We start from the raw sequence: 19766 nt of genomic DNA on the forward strand, positions 1-19766 counted from the left end.
GAGATGGTGGTCATTGATAGCCGTGCCACCCACGAGGGGTCATGAGACAAATTCTGCGCGCATCCGTGTGGATCTTTAAGAGCTACATCACAAAGAATGAAGATTATCATGATAAGTCTTTCGGAATGTCTTCCATGCTGCTGATGTTTGTTTGACGTCTGTGCAAATCCACAGAGCAAGTCTGATCTAAGAGGAAGTGTTTAAAGATTGCTGACATATGATATATATTAGATACGTGTGCATGTTGTGAGTGTGATGATGTAGATTTAATGTGTTAATATCATTTGTTGATATATGTGTAGGTAGTTTCCAAACATAAGCAGAAAAGAAGAAAACTAAATGCACAGTTGAGTGACAGCAACAAGGATTCGAACTCATGACCTTTCGGTCCAGAAACAGGGTCGCTAACCACTGGATCACACACACAATACGACGCCTAATGTTTCTCTTACGTGTGTTGATCTTCTGGTGTCATCATCATCAACACCTACCTCTGTTGACGGCCGGACCGAGTATGGAGTCCCCTGCACGTGGTCGTGGGAGTGTTTTTGGTGTGGTACTGATGTTTCCTATGGTTGGGAGATGTAAGAGTGTGGGGTTAGGGTCGGACCACAAGCATATCAACCAAATGGTCAAAAACATAGGCGGGTCTGGAAACGGCTTCAAACAACGCGTGAAACAACCAAGGAAATGACATAACATCCTTGGTGAGACAGACCAACAGTGCAGTTTTATCACGGCAGTTCATGATTTAAGACTACGGCAGAGGCAGCATTGGTTCATTTTGAAAGTAAAACTTTGGAAAAATGATGACTTTAAACTTGGTCCGACCCTAGTGGTGGTGATGATAATGATGATGATATTTGTGAGTTCTGATGCAGGTACAGTAGAGGATATGAGTGAATGGTTAAGTGTAGAAGAAGCAGATGAGCAGAAACCGCGAGTGTACGAAAACGTGAATGTCACGGTGTGAATATGGTGAAGAGTAGCACCTCAGTCTAAGATGACATTATGGAAATATGTACATTCGGGAATAAGTGACTGAGGATGACAAAACAATCGGTCGAAATTTCGGTGAGTGTATAGCATTCTCTGGGAAAAACAACGAGCAGAATTTCCCCACATTTCCTAGCAACGCTACTTAAGTGAATAATAGATAGCAATACCTCTGTCTAAGACTGGTCCGAAGATGGAGACCTGTCCCTGGACGGTGGTGCAGTTCCAGCGGCGGCCGCGGAACTGGTGCTGGCACTCCCGAATCCCCAGCTTCGTGCCGTCCGCAACGAACGGCATGATCTCGTGAAACTTCCGGCAGTACCGGATCTGTCTCGGCACCAAACCTGGGAAGGGAAGAATAGTCAATTTTAGTGGAATTTCTTAAGATGATTGGTCACATTTCAACTTAGAATCAGTTCTGTGCGTTGTGAAACAAACCCCATACAGATCATTGAATTTGTCTAGTATTCTACTGCAGACCCACCGTCCCCCATACACGCCCTTACCTGATGTACTACTGCAGACCCTCCATCCCCCATACACGCCCTTACCTGATGTACCACTGCAGACCCTCCATCCCCCATACACGCCCTTACCTAAAATACCACTGCAGACCCCCCATACACACCCTTACCTGGTATACTACTGCATACCAGCGGCCATCTTCTTCCCTGCCCTCCCGCGTTGGAAGCAGCGAGCGAACTGAACTGTGGTCCCACCGCTAGATACCTGCAGAAAAAAATATTTAAAAACTGTGTTAAATGTTAGGCTCTTAGAATCAAATATACATGTATTTATTTTCATCTAACAACATCATCATTTTTCAATTTAATTCTATTTGCATTAGTCCATTGTGATGACAAAAGTTTAATAAACAAGCAATAGAAATTTATCAACGATTTCAATTTGATTCGCAGCGTGCAATCATTAAAATGCCCAGGGCTGATCGAACTATAGCGAACTTTTGTAACACGACTGTATAACCGAATATCATTAATATGTTCACTGAAAGTGGTCAGCTCACTAAATCTTATAATTAACTCGAGAAGCAAGCTGTCACTCTGGGCGAGCTGTGGCCCTCCGTTTCATTAAGAGCCAAGGATTTGTTTTTGCAGATTACGGGCACTTCATCTACTGAAGAGTTGTCTACGTGGGACGGATTCAATTTGTGGACCATATGGTCTTCACCTCTCCTGCTCCACACAATTAGCTTCAACAGGGGGAGTGCGCCGCGTGCTGGGCAGGAGAAGTGTTTTCTCGTCAATTGGTTTGGAGCAGGTGGCAAAGTGGCACGACCTACGCGTCAACAACTTCTCTCCAGCCAAAGGCAGGAGTCTCCAAGTAGAGGTTGGGGGGGGGGGGGTTGTGTGCTCATCTGTCAACGCCATCCAGTATAGTTTTCGTAGCGAACTAATCAGGGCCCACGAACTAACTGGTTCATTGTTGTTGACCCTTAGTGATAGCAGCCACCTGATTGGTTCTCGCTCAATAGAGATCTGCTGGATGTCGGCTACTGTTAACGGGGTAGCTTCATCTTCTTGTAATTGTTAAACCACAATCTAAGAGCTATTCCTCCAATAACTTTTTGAAAGAAAATAACTTTCTCCGTGTCGTTTGAATAACCGTTTGATGAGGGAGAGGCGACAAGCTCCTAGTCCAACCTCTGCTTGAAGAGTAGAGGGTGGTTCTCTCACAGGGAGAGGGTAACTCGCCTGCGCAAGGAGATTGCTTAATGGAATTCTCTTGTAGCAAGAACCGTACAACCTTCCAAATCAAAGAGAGGGGTCGTAAGCAAGTAATTGTGAGCTAGGATAAACGATATTAAATATTTCCCGAGCACAGCAAGAATATATGCCGGCCTAGCTGAAATTAACAGTCTATTATATTATTTTAAAAAGGTTTCGAATAATATTATCTGACGTTGTAGACAGTTATGAAATTACTGCGAGCTAGATATAAAGTAAGAACTAGGTAGGTAGGTAGACATAGAGTACTGAGACCCGATCCAAGGTCCACCACCCCTGATCATAATCATTCACCCAACAAATGCAAAAATACTTTTCTTGTCAATAAAATTTCACGGCAGACCGTCGCAACATTCTGTAACCACATTTTTTTACAAGCCGTCTTGTTGCTCAGCTGGAGATGACCAAAGGGTCAAAACTATAAAGTGAATTCTGAAGAGCGTTTGCGGGTGTACCGGAAATAGAGCAAGTGCAGACAGACTGTTTTGGCATTGCAACTTTTCGATCATTCATCACGTTTTCCTCTAAAACATAGGCGAGAAACTTAAACATTCTTTTGCATATGTCTACCAATTGTGGTTTGCAGTGTCTGGTGAGCGAGATGTCAAAAAGATTACTCTTGGTTATAGAGTGACCTTTGACGAAGTCGATGAAAATGTTATAATGAACAACTTTGAAGCTCTTGGTCCTTCTATGTCCATGGACAGTGACATCAGAATACCTGTTATTACAAAGGAGAAAATGGTCATCTCTCAGTACATGAAACCAAACCCATTCGGCGATCCTAATGCCAGCCACGTAATGAAAAAAAAAAGCGTTGGAATCTCGCTTCGACTCTTCGGTGCTTTCAGTCGTTTACACAAATAGTCCTTTTATGCACGTTACGCAAGTATTCAAGTGAACTGAACTGGCATAGAAATGTTTGTATTTCTCCAGTGACTGTAAAATCTATTGACTTTTCCGCCGACCAGCTGTCTTTTGAAGACGCAGCGTGTGTCATTAAGGGCTGTGGATCGGACAAACGGTGTCGTCATAACGAGCAAGACGGCAATGGCCTCTAATTAAAGAGTGCGGTTTTTACATTGTACATATTTGTGGACCTATACATTACACCATTCACGCAAAGTGGCCCACACTAACAATAGATTTGATAGCTGTTGGTTTTCCCATGCCCACTTTGAAAGGACCTTAAGATAAATACTGTATATTAACTCCAACTACTGACTAATGATCGCGGTTACATACATATGGTATCCTTGCATTTGAATGGCTGCTCAACACTGGTTTAACGTTGGTTGAAGGTTAAGTCCTTTGATCAGTATGGGTACTTCTATACCCCTTCCACGCGCTGAACATTCTTGAACCTGGCTTAGAAGTGGATTGTGTGGGCTCTAACAAAGCATATGTCATCATTAGTGATCATTAACGCTTCAAGCTAAGGCCTCGGTCACATATACGTTGCTGCGATCGTTTTACGATTTCTAACAGGAGGAATTCTTGTGATAGCTGTGCATGAATGTGTCCAGCAACATTCAGCTGTCGTAGATTCTTGTCTATAGTTGATACCGTCATATCATGGATGAAACTTCTACAGCAAAAAATCGCACGACTACCTACAAGACGAATATGACTATGGCGTGACGTACACAACTCAATTCATGCTACCAATACTTTCAACTCGATCTGCAGCCTTGTCACTGTAATACTTCTCATGATGACTGCTGTAGTGGCTGATGAGACCACGATACAGTCAGTCCTAACTCCCGAGGTTGATGCCAGCTCGTGGAGCCCCCAAGAGAGTAGCCGTTGACGTGTTTACATGAAGTGCAAGAGAGATGTGTGGGAAATGTGGGACCTTCCCGCACCTCCACAGTAGGAGAGATGGGGGCGTTACAACATAGACCTATGATACTACGGGATGAAAAGCTACCCAATTTACGAAGGAATGTTATAGCATTGCTTGTTTACCTCAAATTCTTGGTAGAGACCACACATTAGCGATTCTACCCTATAATAATGTTAAGCTCCGATTATTATACTTTTAACCACAGACAACCTACAACATAAACACCTGCACATCCGCAAGACGATATTTGCGATAACTAGGCATAACTTGACTTGTATCTCCCGACTGTTATCAGTAAAGAAACCTTTTTGATGACCCAGCTCTTAAAATCTGTGTGTATTATCTTCCATTGTGTTGTTGTATTTGTTGAGTATTTGACAGTATTGTTGAGACACTGACCCGTAGACTTATCCTTACCGATGGGTCACTGATCATGCACTTTGCGTTCAGAGATGTACCGATAAGAATAGAGACAGTCTATAATACAGACATGCACCGCCCTTGTGTTTTACCCTTGCCGACACATTGTCCTGAGTAAGGAAGGCTCTAGTACACAACAGCCAGCATTCCTTATCCAATCCTATTCATCATCCCGATATGATTTTCTTTAGAGACAACAAATAATCTCTGAGATCCCGAGAAACCTGAAGAATCCAACCTTCCTCTTTAATTATGTCTAAGAACGTAATGACGTTGAAGTTCCGATTTTCTCTTAAGGGTGCTTAAGTCAGATTTATCCCATGTCTTATAATCCCGGCGATACAATACATGACCGCAGTAAATACGGTAGTGTTGGACCACACACCACTCGGCAAGCTTTACCTGAAAACACGCCACCCCCAGGGCTGTTTACGCACCTTTCCTTATCTCATCCAACAATCTCACATCCTGCAAACGTCGAGAAGCTTCCTACCAAGGTAGACATTCTCTAAACCGGTTTGTTCTAGCATGAGAAAATAGCTACATGTACCCACTCGTTGTATCATCATGTTAGATCTATATCCATAATGATCGTCATATGATTTTAAAGGCTATTGAAATAGCTTGCACAATAAAGCACTAATCCCATAATTACATCAAAGTAAATAAATCACAAACAAGAAGAGGGGTGTATAAGGTATGTCTATGTCGGTGTACCTTAAAGTGTACGTGCAAGTTTCACACGACTTGTGAAGCTACAACACCTGTTTCTATGATGACGTGTATCTCAACACGGTAAAGACTACAATTAATCCACAAGGACGTCTCCTGTACTTCCTTACGCCTTTGTACGAATTGTAATAGTAAGTTTTCCCATATCGAACCATTCCAGGTATTCAGGATTGCTGTGCAAGATTCCTCTCTGATTTTTGCTCACCAACGATGCTGTGTTATGTCTCTAAACAAGCTACTGTTGTAGCAAACGTTAGACAAATATAGTTACCAGTTTCACCTTGGCACACAGAGTCTACCTGACAGGAGAACAATGGCAGAGATAATGGGATGCCCCCTTCTTGAACCCTATCAGGCACCGCCGGCAGGACCGGGCCTGAATCACACGGTTCGCTGCGTGGCCTTTCTCGGGCTTTCATGGCTTTGAATGACTGACAAATCATCATATCTGCTGAGTGAATAGCCGACATAGCGCCGCTTCATTTTCCGTTACATTAACAACAGCCACTGGTCACTGATGTTATCAGTCAGGATGTTATTCATTACTCAAACTTAGCTACAAACGTAACAAAGAGGAGACCATCTGAACCAGGTGCCATGTAGTATGCATATGCCAATACATGGCTGATCAAAATGTTATGAACAATGCGAATACTCTTGAGGAAAGATGAAACTAGAAATTCTAAAAAAACTTTAGAAGACGGAACGAAGCAATATATATATGTCCAATAATTTTACCTAATTGACGCGCTCAGTTTGCCATCGTACGACGATCGTTAGACAAATAAGACCTATCTGTTTTCGGGGGGTTATGTTTGTGATTTGTTTTCCAAAGGTCTTGTGACACGAACACATTTGACTTTGATGTGGTAGAGTCTTTAAGCTGACTCTGATAGTACCGATAACTGACATATAATGCTCTAAGCCAGCAATTGTTCGTACCAACTAACCAAGACGGATGAATTTCGTCCAATATAAGTACCTACTAGTAATTGATGTCCTCAATTTTTTCATTGTACATCGATCGCACGACCATCGTTCGACGAATGTGACTGGTCTCCTACTGAGAATCTTAATTATTTGCTACAGGCTTCTGAATTAGCGCTGTAGCTCTGTGTTGGTCACCAAGGTTATTCCTCGGTAAACATATATTGTCCTTGGCCTTGTGGTAACTACTTATTGCTCTTCTGGTGAAATTAACTTGGTCCGGAACAAGACATTGTAATTCTGTGCTCTGATTAGCCACTAGAGGAACAGAAGCATTGGCTTTGGTTACACAAATTACCAGGTGAGGTCAAGAGTGAAATGATGTTAGGAAAACCACATCCTCTGCGGTATCAATGCGCGCACTGTCCTCGTGATCAGCAGCACCTATTTGTTTGTTTCAAGTCAATTCAATTGCAACCGCAGGATCAAGAGCTCAATCGGATTAGAAATTGTGTTTCTAACGTTTGGCATCCACCTGTATCGATGTGATCATCACACATATTGGAATATATGAAGAAGGATTATGATATAATTGTGTAAATAGTGGTTTGCCTTCGTCAATGCAATACTCTTTTTAACTCCAGTCATTGATGTCCTAGTTGGTGTTCTACTGGATGTGATGATTTGAACATCATTCAAACACGTCGTTCCTCAATACTAAAAGAGACCTGAAGACAGCGTTGTCTATCTACCAGTGAAAACATCATCGACGTTCAGATAGACGCTACACTGCTGCTAGCCTGTCGCCCAATTGTCTGAGCTGGTCGTAGACACAAAATTTGTCATTGAGCACGGTGACATTCGTCTTACTCTTTTTGTCGATACGACAACATTTTTCCGTCACAAGACATCCGAATTTTGTACGACGCGTCCACAATGCATTGTCTCAAGATCGAAAATGTCTTTAATCTGCCGTCGTTACGTAAACCTATCTTACGTAGTTCCAACAATTGACCGGGTCTTCACTATAGAAATGCCCTGCCTACTAATTTTTCTGTTAATTGTTTCCTTAATGTTTATACCTACTTTCATTTTATATTTCCAACTTTTAGTATAAGAAATATATATGTATATATAATTAGAGAGAAGCATAATCTTGCAGTGTGGCAATACTAGCCGGCCCAGGTGCATGGGCAAATTCCTCTCCGCTTACGTACAACTCAGGTGGTACGGAGAGCCACGCAGAGCGCACCGCGGACAATTATCCCTCCCCGTCCCCTGACAGTACCGCCGCCCAGAACACCGTAATCACCCGCTAATTATACAGAAGCAGTTAATGAGTAAGTATGGCATTAATGACAGGGGACTCATTCTGCGCCATGCCTTAGGAGCTGTGCTGAAGTCATAGCAAGCGGTGAGATAAGCACGTAGTCTCGGAGTAATTACACCCCAGATTACACCTCTGCTCCCCGACATTACCACTAATCACGCAACGTGGGGACAATAGGCACGGGATTCTTCAGTACAGGGTAGGAATACGCGTACAGAATCTGGTTAACAACATCTTCGAAAAGTTTGCCGTTCGTCGTTATCATGATGCGGATGCTATTGCCTAATCACCAGAACTTAAGTAATTTTAGTGGCCGAAAAAGTAGTATACATCGGTCAAATAAGGTGAATTATTTGCGGAGGCAGCTAGCCAGTGGATGTTCTTGGGCAAATGAATCATTCTGATTGGCCAATTTATGTTCTTTTTAGCCAACAGTTAAGTGTAGTACAGACTACATCAAAGTGGCAACTTTATGGTTTGAATTAATTGCCGTGAAATTGCCTCGACGGTTTGGCCTGTTACAAAGTTGGTTCGATCATCTCCAAAGATTGCGCCGAGGGCGAGCGGGCATCATTACCGCACATTGTCCCGTGAACCGGGGTGACTTCTTCCAGGCTGTTGGTTGCGCGTCTTTGTTGTGGGGAGGGGGGCTGTGAAGGCGGTGATTATGATGATGTACGGTGATATACCACGCAGGTGAGAACAAACGGTGCTGTTCACCACAATTAGAGGAGTGGAAATTGAGGAGGAACAGGCCGCACAGGTGTACGGCCGGAGGGCTAGGGGGCGGGGAGAGATACGCAGGCGCGGGCGGCAAGCAGCTTCTGAAGGCTTGGGAACAAACTTATCACACAAACATGCACCCTCTAATTTTGCTGTACTCAGAAGAGGAGCAGAAACATTACCCCACTGATATGTGCCCCAGGGAGAGTGTAGAAGAAGAACAGGATTCTGTGGCATCGTCTTTTCAATGCGGCTTCTGAAGGCATGGGAACAAACTCTTCAAACAAACATCCATGCACCCTCTAATTTTGCTGCACGTAGAAGAGGAGCAGAAACATTATCCCACTGATATGTGCCCCGTGATAGTGCCTTACATAATATAGAAGAAGAGCAGGCTTCTAACGTTCTGTAGCATCGTCTTTTCAAAGAACCGTGATGTCATCAAAGAAAGGCATTCTGAAGTGTGATCGCTCATTATCTATGTAATAATTGCATGTTTGAGGTATACTGACAACTGCCAGTTGCATTTCGTCATACCAGTCGTTCTTCTTGGAACACTTAGGAGAAGGCAATGTTTGAGGAGTTTCCATTATGAATCTCTCAACAGTAATTAGGGTTCTAATGACGTGGGTACATGGTGACAGTAGCCCAGCTTCGCGTCCGAGTCCGGACACGACTGGAAATGGGAGTCACAATGTCCTTTTCATGGGGTTTCATGCTATATATCATCTGTGTGCGTATAAGAACCCCACACACTTATCGAGTATTTGGTACATGACCCGGCGTGCTAGTGCTTGGCTAAATACGCTAGCCGTAGCGACGACGCATTACCTACTACCAAGGAGGTTTAACCTCCTTGCTACTACCTTCTTTAGAGAGTCACACAGCATGTTTCACCTCAACGGAAAATAACTGTTTGCTTTACGGTACCAAGATAATGGAATTATTACTTATTTCAGATCAATTAAGAGCACTAAACAAACAAAAAACACAAGGGATGGACTTTCAAGTTTCTAGCTGCAGGAGCTAACGAAGAGCTACTGGAGACTAGACGATTGTTGATACATTCTTTATGGGGACAACAATGGAATGTCATGTCTATGTCAGGTAGTGTTCTTGTAGACATGTCCATCAACATCGTGGCCTTTATACTGGTGGATGACCTTTTCTGCTGGCCGAGTCAGGGAATCCCTAAACAATGACAGATGTCTGGAAGTTTGTTTCTGTTTATGTACATGTATGGGTTAACGACTGGGGGACCATTGAAAGAGAGAGAGAGAGAGAGAGAGGAGGCGGGAATGGTGGTCTTCAAAATAGGAGACAACGAATGATCCATCCATGGCAATGGCTTACAGATTACATATCTATTACCGTTACAACGGTTGTATGAAGTAATGTCATCAGAGCATTGTTCCAGACCGATTCTACGTTATCATGCATAATCCTAGCGTTTTCGACTATTCAGTTTTCTTGAAAGTCTGGATGCCGGTAGTTGATTTACTAAGAACCCTATGCTACTTACAGTCCTTCCACTAGTCAGGTGTCGGGGAGGCCCCAATAAGCCCCTGGAATCAAGAACCATGTAACAAAGGTTAATCTAACCCGACCGTGAGTGGATAAAGCCTGTCTCCTAACCGCTCCCTTCCACAGTAGTTCCTGACATGTGTTTATTACATTTTGACGACAGGCGCGTTGATGGCTGACTGAACATATTACCGGCACAAAAGAATTCCAACTTACTGTCTATTTCCCCTGTCAGATACACATTCCATCAGATTCTTCGCCAAAGGTTGCACTTTGAGGATCTTAAAAACGGTGTGATTTTATGGAATCTCCTATTCATTGGCGAAAATGTTTTTGATAGCCCAAATAGTACAAGATTAGCACTATAGGTGTAATAAGCTAGAGGGGTTATTGAGTTAGAAATAGGATAGACTTTCGTTAGCCTGATTAAATCTGGCTTATAGCAGTTACAGCCCTGGACAGCAGAGTTTGGGTTACACAGACTAGACTTTCGTATGGCCGGTATTTTCGTCCAAAAGCAGTACTCAGGCAACTGGATATGATTTTGGAATTTTCATTTGACGTATAGTACATATTGTACATACTGTGCACACATGTGTTTTATGCCTGCGATCTAACACGATCATACACAAGTTTCAGTGCTTTCTTTCGTGTATGTAGAAGCTTCTTCCTGTAAGAAAATATTCCCCCTCCATGATGAGACAGGTTTCCTCAGGTGAAACAACAGGTATGACGGCGGTCCACCCCACACCTGGCGAGAAATTGCGGCTGAAAGCGAGCTTGTTTGTTGCCACCTGGTCAGCCCCCCTGAAAGCCCGTCCCGTTTCACGCGTTCTTGAGCCGCCGATATTCGCTGGATCTGAAAGCTTTCTGGCTCCGGTCTTCTCTTTATTTCCCGGGCTTTGCACCCACAATGGATGGGCCGTTTGCGTGAGGAGACTTTTGACATCTTATACCTACCTTGTCGTTGACCCAGGGGTGATATGAGTGGTGTTTACAGACATACTGTAGGTCTAAAGTCCTGCCAACAAGACGCACTACTGCGCTGTTTGCTAACGTTCGCTTCTATGAATTATTCAACTGATCCTTGACATATCACAATCGGAGACGGCGGCAAGTATGCCAAATATGTGTTTCTTTGTGAGTTTAAGAAATGAATGCGACTGGGAATCCTTTACGCCCATCTAGACACGCCCATGTCCAATTACCTTCTCGTCATTCAAGATCTAGACCAACAGCACTGCGCACCTGTAAAGGTCGGTGGCACGTGTAAATAGTAACTGTTTAGTGTGTTAAACAGGCAGGCTGACAATGTGGAGCTACTTAGGAAGCCATCAGCATTAAACCGCATATGCAGTGGCTCGGAACCTGTGTCAACATCGCAGCGGTTCAGACGGTTGGGTTGACCAATCATGTACTGAGTTCATCTACGCATGACGGAATTCGTTCGTTCGTTCAGACGTTTGTAGTACATGTACAGTAGCTAATGGTACATTGTAGTGGTGTCTGTAGCTATATTTCAAAAGGAAGAGTTTGCCAGATCTTCCCCTTTATTTTAACGCGCATCTCCTCGAACATGGGACCCCCATTTTACGTCCCTTAGGAGTTTAGAAAGACATGTGCAGCCCCAACCGAGCCCCAAGCATACATAGCAAGAACTGAGACCTGTAATCCCTAGAGTTACACACAGACAACAAGAACTAATGCAACGGAGTCGACTAAACGACGTTTGAGACCGATTGCGGACGAGATATCATGTTTGAAGACATCAGACTTTCTAAAGACGTCCACATGACAAAGCAAACTACTGTTCCTATTATACATCATGGCCTTATAGGGAGAGCTATCCACCGTCCGAGCACGGTAATCAAATAATGTCTGTCTGCGGCGTCTGGGTAGATGTGGATCTGGGGATGATACCTTGTTTTGGTCGGACGCATGGTTAGAAATGCGTTCAAAGCGCCTCAATTATGTAGTAATGAAGACGCACATGTCATGGACAGACTGGTGCAAGGTTGTGTCTCACGCGTTAGTCATCGCGGTTACATAATGTTACAGTGTTAGTCATAGCGGTTACAGCAGGTTACACAGCGTTTTTCTCCAAGTAAAGGTTGTGGTCGGGGGATAGATCGAAACCTTTGATACTTGGGGAATAACAAAGTGTTAGTCATAGCGGTTACAGCGCTTTTTTCTCCAAGCGGGGGATAGATCGAAACCTCTACTTGAAGAATAACAAAGTGTTAGTCATAGCGGTTACAGTAGTTTACACAGCGTATTTGTACGGCCCACTACCGATCAAAATGAGAGATGGAGGGGGAAGGAGTCTGGTCTTTGGACGAGCTGCCTAAGAGCACAATACGCTTATGGGTAAAAGATATATAGCATTAAGATGTTTTGTAGAAACATCACCCTTTCCCGTAAATCATTGTATCTACAAGACAAAACAGACTAAGTGCCTTTAAACGTCTTGTCGTAAATAGCTTGACACAGGAAGCGATGAGTTATCAGTTGCGATCTGCTATGATAGTTGGTGTATCGACTTTCACGCAGGACCCATTGCCTGAGAGTAAACTATCACTGTAGCGTTCTCCAACCCCGGTGTCGTATTGTGTCCGCGGGTCATGTCTTCCTGCCTCACCGTCTTATCACATTCCACATCGGCTCACGGAAAGTTATCGTCATACCTGAAAAATTGAGACATCTGTGCCCCGGTTTACAGACCATGTAGTCTTGTCTATTCGGTGGTAGTTGTATAAGGTGCAGCTCACTAATACATATGGACATCACGTTGTCGTAAAGTTGTTCAGTGGAATTCAATAGCACAAGATCTTCGTAGATTTCCTAAGGGCATTCGACGTCCCTGGACGACCTTAATTGGTAGTTGTCAACCGTCCTCAAGGATACAGTGACATGGGCTGTAAAGGGACCTAATTGCAAGAAGATAACGAAAAGTACAATTTTCCATTGAAAAAGATAGTAAACCCCCTTTTGTTGCGGCATTTTTCCACATGAAGTGATGAAAGACGTAAAAAGAAGCCTAAACGTTTTATTGGGCTTAAGGCGGTTCTGGTACGTAAATCAACGAAGTGATGGTTGTCTAAAGTTTGCGAAATTATTGGTAGGTATTCAGAACAGCATGTCGCCATTGATAACAGCACTGAAATACAAATCAGTCTCCTCCATCACAATGCTTCCTGACATAAACAACACTGACCATTACCATTTCTGTCTTCCAACCATGCAAGAAGTTTAAAACAAAGGTCCAAAACAAAACCAGTATGGAAGATGAGCCTGAACAGGTAACGGCGCAGCCCTATTCGTCTTATGACGTCGTACGACTTTGTCGTAGGTCGTGGAACGATTTGGTTGAAGATACAGAACCAACTGTAGACAAGGATCTGAGACAGCGTTTTCCGTTACAACGACAGCTCAACTTTGCAGGGTTGTCGCATTCAAGATTGTCGCAAGAATGCCATGTGACGATCATACGACCTCTTTGACCCCTAGGGAAATGCAGACAGTGCTAAAACTCACCAGAATCGTTCAAAGTCTAACGGCGCTTTCTGATGTCAATAGGGCGTCACCTCGCCATTGCCACCAAGATCAGCAAAGCTCTGCCCACACCTTGGATGGAACCACATGATAGTCCTGCGGCAGAAAAACCTTTTCTTCCCGAGCCTTTCGGCGGATATCCTGGCTCAGACACATCAACCACTCAACAATACTACCAGGAACCTCCTAATGCCATTGTCCTTTGACTCTCGTACAAGCAAATAAGCCGACTGTTTGATACATTAGTATATGTAGATAAACCCGCTCCTGTGCCACAAGTGTCACCGACAGAAATGGTTGAGACCTATATACAATACAAGGGAACGCCTGGATGTAAGTAACGATTACGGGATGATCTAAATGTACATATTTGATATGCCGACACAATATCAATCTCTGACAAACTGAAATAACTGACTAACGCTGATGTCATTGCCCAGGTGTCATCAAAGACATTTGCACCTGTAGGAAATATTTATTCTTAGATCTAAGTTCTTGAATTATGTGATAAAGTTATTTAGTAATTTCACCCAGTCTTGCCAACTACATCGTTTGAAAAGCCCTTGCATTTTCGAACTGAAATCCCGTGCAAGACCTCTGTGACAAGTTGAACTCAAGAAACAGTGGTCCCCTTAGATTTGGATGACACACTATATCAATACTGTTGGTGTATCATACATAACCGCCATTACCCGAGCTATTGGTAAATCATGTTAAATGTAGAGCAAAGTTTCGGATATCACTTAAACAACATGCTTTCCTGGGTTACGTACTATCTTTAGATCTATAGATTTTTCCCTTTCATTTAATGGGATTTTTCAAATTCTCAGAGTTTTCTGAAAACATCAATTTAAATGGCCCAAAATTAAATGTGAAATGACGAGTGCTGGGGCATATGGATAAGTGTGGAAGCCTCCAACAGGCCTTCCAGGGGTCCTGGAAACTCTTATAGAATAATTTGGCAAAAAGACGGTGGATAACTGGCCAGGATTCAGTCCAAAGGAAGGGTCGCATTTCCAAATGTTACCTCACGGTGGTCGAACTACCATGGCAAATTAACTCCTATATAGCCAGTGTGTAAAAGGCGAGTAGAAACAGTCTCCTGATTCCCGGGATTCGTGCGCCGCGCCGAAACCGGGTCACCAGACCGCAAACCCAGCAACGTAAACCACTATGCCAAAAGGCTGAGAAGCATTTGGCATGGTCGGTTTGGCGGTTCTTGAACCCCACTGTTACAAGCCTGGTAGTGACTATAGAAGACCGACTCACGAGCTAGCTGAATCTTATCTTAGAAGAGAAAGGTTATCTGAACAGTCCTGTCAGCAGTGAGCAGTTCCTTGATGGATGCACACCTGCACAGTAACATCTCAATCCTCCTCTTCTCTAATTATTACCCCGCCACATTCTCCTTTTCACTGGCTGGGAGATCTTATCTACTAAAGCGGAGAGGAATTCTATTTTCTGCCTGACGATGTAGACTCAGTGCAGGGCCATTTCTAAGAACCTGATTATTCAGTAGTTACAGGATATAAAGTTTAGCTCTTTCTTATAAGTCGTGGCATTGGTTATGAAGAATCATAGATTTGTTAACCTACTTGAATAGACCAAATCTTCCACAACAATGTTAGTGGAATAGCTCATGAAAAGTGTAAATAGTAACTCTGATAACGCACGGTGAAGATATCTCTGGTGGTAAATAAACAGCCAACACAGCCATATTTACGATGTATTATCAATACTCATAATTGCAGTGATTACGTTAATTGCCAAAACGATCAAAATCAATGTGTTGGTCATTTCTTTATGTCATCTTCATATATATTTTAGATTGAATATACACTATTAGATTATTACTTAGGAGTATTCACAGAGCGCAAATGTAACGCAGCAAAAAGTGTGTCAGCGCACTTCCGTGTTTACTTTGTCTCAGACAGTAAGTACCGTACCCTGGATGCTAGCCTCTACGCAAGCCGGCCCACTCCGAACGTCCGTCCGTACCCTTACAGTTACACGCCAGCTATAAACAACTAGAGCAGCCCCATGCCCAACGTGAACGCCGTCCCAGATAAATTCTTGCTACCCTACAAGAATAGCTGTATCTATAACCGAGAGAACCTTGCTATACGTACTAGGGTTGACTGGACGTTACAACCCGCTAAAACAAACATGTCTGGCCCCGGGGTAACGTCGCAGAATCAATATAAATATTCACGTCTTGCATCGACGACAAAGCAGCCGAAGACGTCCTAATCCTCCCGGAGACTAGGGGCTTAACAAAACGTCTTATCAGGGCCATAATGACAGATGAAGAGGAGATAGACATCGACAAAAGGCGCGAGGAGAAACCTTGTCGTCGGCTCAATAAAAACCCGGGTGACTACTGGGGTGATGGATGTATTTTTCAGCCACATTATCTCCCCGGCTTTCACGGACCCGATTGTTATGCGATAAAGATCATAATGGATAATGATAAGGGCTTTCATCGGGCCTTTCCTTGAGAAAAGAACAAAATATCAATTGAATAGAGCGTTTATCATAATGATCACTCCCGCCTGTAATGTGTGTACAATAGACGCATTAGTTATGCCGTGGGTGAATTTCTCATCTTCTCTCCCACAGATAACTACTGCTTCGGTATGATAATTTGATACGGATATATCCATGGCTATTCATGAACTAAATCTGATAAATATCTATAACTATAAGCTTTAGAGCTGTTAAGGTGAATTGGTGTAGGACGAAATGGGTGGCAGAATCTACTGTGGGACTTACATGACATAAAATTATATTTTCTAAGCATTACGGTCCGAAATTATCTCTATGCTGCTACATTTGTCCAAGGACGTTACATTGATGTAACGTCCTTGATTTGTCTACAGGCTTTGATTATATACTCGATTTGAGAGGCAATCCGATCTATGCCAGCCAATATTACCTCTATTTATAATGTCCAGTTCAGTTCAGTCGAGGACATCATCAGATGCCAACATGTATCTAACCACTGCGTTTACCAATTCCAATGTACGGGTCTGAATTACATTAATACAGGCAAGAAACATAACCATAACGCAGCACCAGACGGAGATGAATCGTCTTTTTGCTGTTCCCTGACGTTAATCTGTTGTTTTCGTTACTGGCTATCATCCCGACATTGTTATTGATGAGTTGGATCAATGCCACAAAAATCAGCCCGTAAGAAAAAGACACCGGCTGGAGCTAACAGGTCTAACCCCCGGAGATTTGGTGCTGGAAAACACAATGGATCATTACTGGTCCAAATTTCATATCAATCTCAGGGGAAATCTTCAAGAAAGGGTCGGTAATTAATTTCAACGCCAACTATGGGTGAAGCAATAACTAGTATCTACCAGACTGGCTACGCTGGCTATCATAGGGAGAAAATTTGCCAGGGTAGTGTTGCTACCAGGTGGGTTGGTCGGAGGGGAAACATGAACCTTAGCGTGGACTGACTCCACTGGCCAAGCTCCCGATTTTCCCCCGAATTCTACGATTCCCGTACCCCGTAGGAGGGCCTGGTGGAGGCTAAGCAACAACCACAACGAGGGGCCCTGAACAAGATCCGTACTTGTTCGTTATGTAACTTTTGTACAACGGTGATGCAATTAAGAGTTCAGAATAAACTGAAAAATAACAGATATGCTATGCTAAAGAGAATAATCTTTATGCTATAGATGAACACCCTTGCTGCATTTTGTATAGAGTCTCTAAGTTAATCATTCAAGTTCTCGATTCAATTACCATTACGTTATGTAATATATTAGCCTGCGCACCAATATAGGCGTTTGAGATGGCAGACAACCAGTATTACTTGCATCACAAGTAAAATCACCATCACGAATGTACGTACAAGGCTTTAAAACATATCAGTGGGCACAATTTCTCGACGTTGCCCCTAAATTGTATCTCCAAGAAGTCTTGAGGAAGCCCTGGACATGGTCAGGATTGCCGCGGCAGCTGCAGGCATCAGGCAGCCTGGTCAGTACCACCGGCACGTTACTGACAGCCGGCGGCGGGCCCAGCTAATTGGACCACTGCTTGTTTATCTTTATTGGTGAGAATAAAACAGGCACCTGCGATCAACGACGGCAAACACATTCATCATCCAGAGTGTGAGACAGAACCCCTGACAGAACTATGGGCCTGGCAACAAGCCTGACGTGTGTGGAACAGACTGTTCCTCATGGTTACAACTCACAGGAGAAGCTAGCTACATTCCAACATTCAACCCGCACCAGGAAGCAAAGTTTCTCACAAACCTTAATCAGAGGAATCAAGCAATACTTTAAAAAGCTCTAATCTAAAACCTGTTGTTGAAATCTCCAACTCTCTAGTACACTTGACTTGGAGAATAGCCAGCCATGATTCTACATAACAAGGTGTTAAAGATGCGAATGAATAGATTAATGACTCTGTAATTGTGTTTGCTGTTATATCATAGCAAAGTGATAGGGTGTCCAAGGGGGCTTGCTACAATGTATATGTTATTCTACCCAAATCTATAGGTATGTGCTTACTAGCTATGTCATTTTCATACTTGATCGTCCTGTTTGTACTATTTCCACTAATTTAGTTCAGTAATGGATTGTGGAAACCATTGTGTTTTGCTATTTATGTTTTGATTATTGATACGTATTTCGGATCTTAAACGCTGTAAAGCCTAGTTTTGTTTTTAAGCCGTATGACAAATACATGGACGACATGTATCCCCGACTATCAGGTGTGACCTAAGCCTTGTATCTGGAGTGTAAGTAGGTCCATCAGGTCCGGGTGTGGCTGATGCTGTTCATGTTACCCAGCAGATGACAGATGAGGACATCATGGCCACCTGATCCTAACACTAGTAACAGTCCTGACAAGGGGGACGTGTACGGGATGGTAAATGTACATGGCACAACGACCTGCTACGTGTACAGGATTGGACACGTCAAAGCGACCTTCTACGTATACAGGATAGTAGTATAGTGTCAGAACGACTTGTTACGTAGTCAGAATCGTACATATCAGAACAACTTGACGCATTGCCATGATAGTGCACGTCAGAGAATGACCTGCTACTTGTACAGGGAAGGACAGGTCAGAAAGGGTTGCCGCGTGTACATGACATGTCAGAACGTGTACAGGATAGCATACGCCAGAACAATTTTCTACGCAGCACACAGGCACTCAAACAGAAACCAATTCACACCACGCCTCATTAGATGAATCATATGCAGCCCTCTTCTCGGAAACGGGACCAATAATCTGCAGTTATCGACTTCCCCATTAGAATCTTGAGTACAACATTACGTGATGTTTCAATTTGTTCGGATTAGGGCGTGTGTTGGCAGGATTTTAGTCTCATCGCTTCAATTTTGTCAACATTATTTCCATGTCACACAATCTTTTACAGAGCAGTCCGCTTTCATATCACATCCGTTATGATCTGTTCCTTATTGTTTCAAAGACGTTATATATGACGTATATGTAACGTCCTTGATTGTTTGTAGCTTTTCCACGTTGGGTATGGGGATTGTTACAATTTTCCCTCCCGGTATCTGCTTAAACGTTGCTCCAGTCTGGCTTTCGGAAGGGATTTCAATTTTCCAGAATAGCCTCGTAAAGGATAATGTATGGGCCCACTGATGGCCTCTAGTCCGGGTAGGGAAGACAGATGGCAGCCGTCTTTCTGTCTATTAGTCCGGCTTGTCTGGAGACAAGAGGGAGCTCTGATTTACTGGGCTCTCCGAGATTGGTCTGGAAGGTTCCTGAGTACTTCACTGTTACATATAGATATAGCGTAGTCTCTACCAGTCTGACTACGCTGGCTGTTGTAGGAAGAATAGTCTGCCAGGGGAGTTTTGCTACAAGAGGAGTTGGTCGTGGACTCATCTGGCCAGTTTTCCTATTTTAGGCGAATTCTACGATCCCTGTACCCCCGTAGGAAGCCCCAGTTTACGGGGGGTATGGCGGC

The 19766-nt window shown here is 43.4% G+C and overlaps 1 protein-coding gene across 1 annotated transcript in view; it reads right to left on the reverse strand.

Moving 5' to 3' along the window:
• Positions 1–19766, reverse strand: part of LOC118405399 (protein Wnt-3a-like) — a 32578-nt gene that overhangs the window by 5987 nt on the left and 6825 nt on the right. Inside the window, 3 exon segments of the mRNA XM_035804897.1 lie at positions 492–569; positions 1167–1340; positions 1631–1725. Coding sequence (XP_035660790.1) covers positions 492–569; positions 1167–1340; positions 1631–1725 — 347 coding nt within the window.

This window comes from Branchiostoma floridae, chromosome 18 (assembly GCF_000003815.2).
Source record: "Branchiostoma floridae strain S238N-H82 chromosome 18, Bfl_VNyyK, whole genome shotgun sequence".
NCBI classification, from domain to species: Eukaryota; Metazoa; Chordata; class Leptocardii; order Amphioxiformes; family Branchiostomatidae; genus Branchiostoma; species Branchiostoma floridae.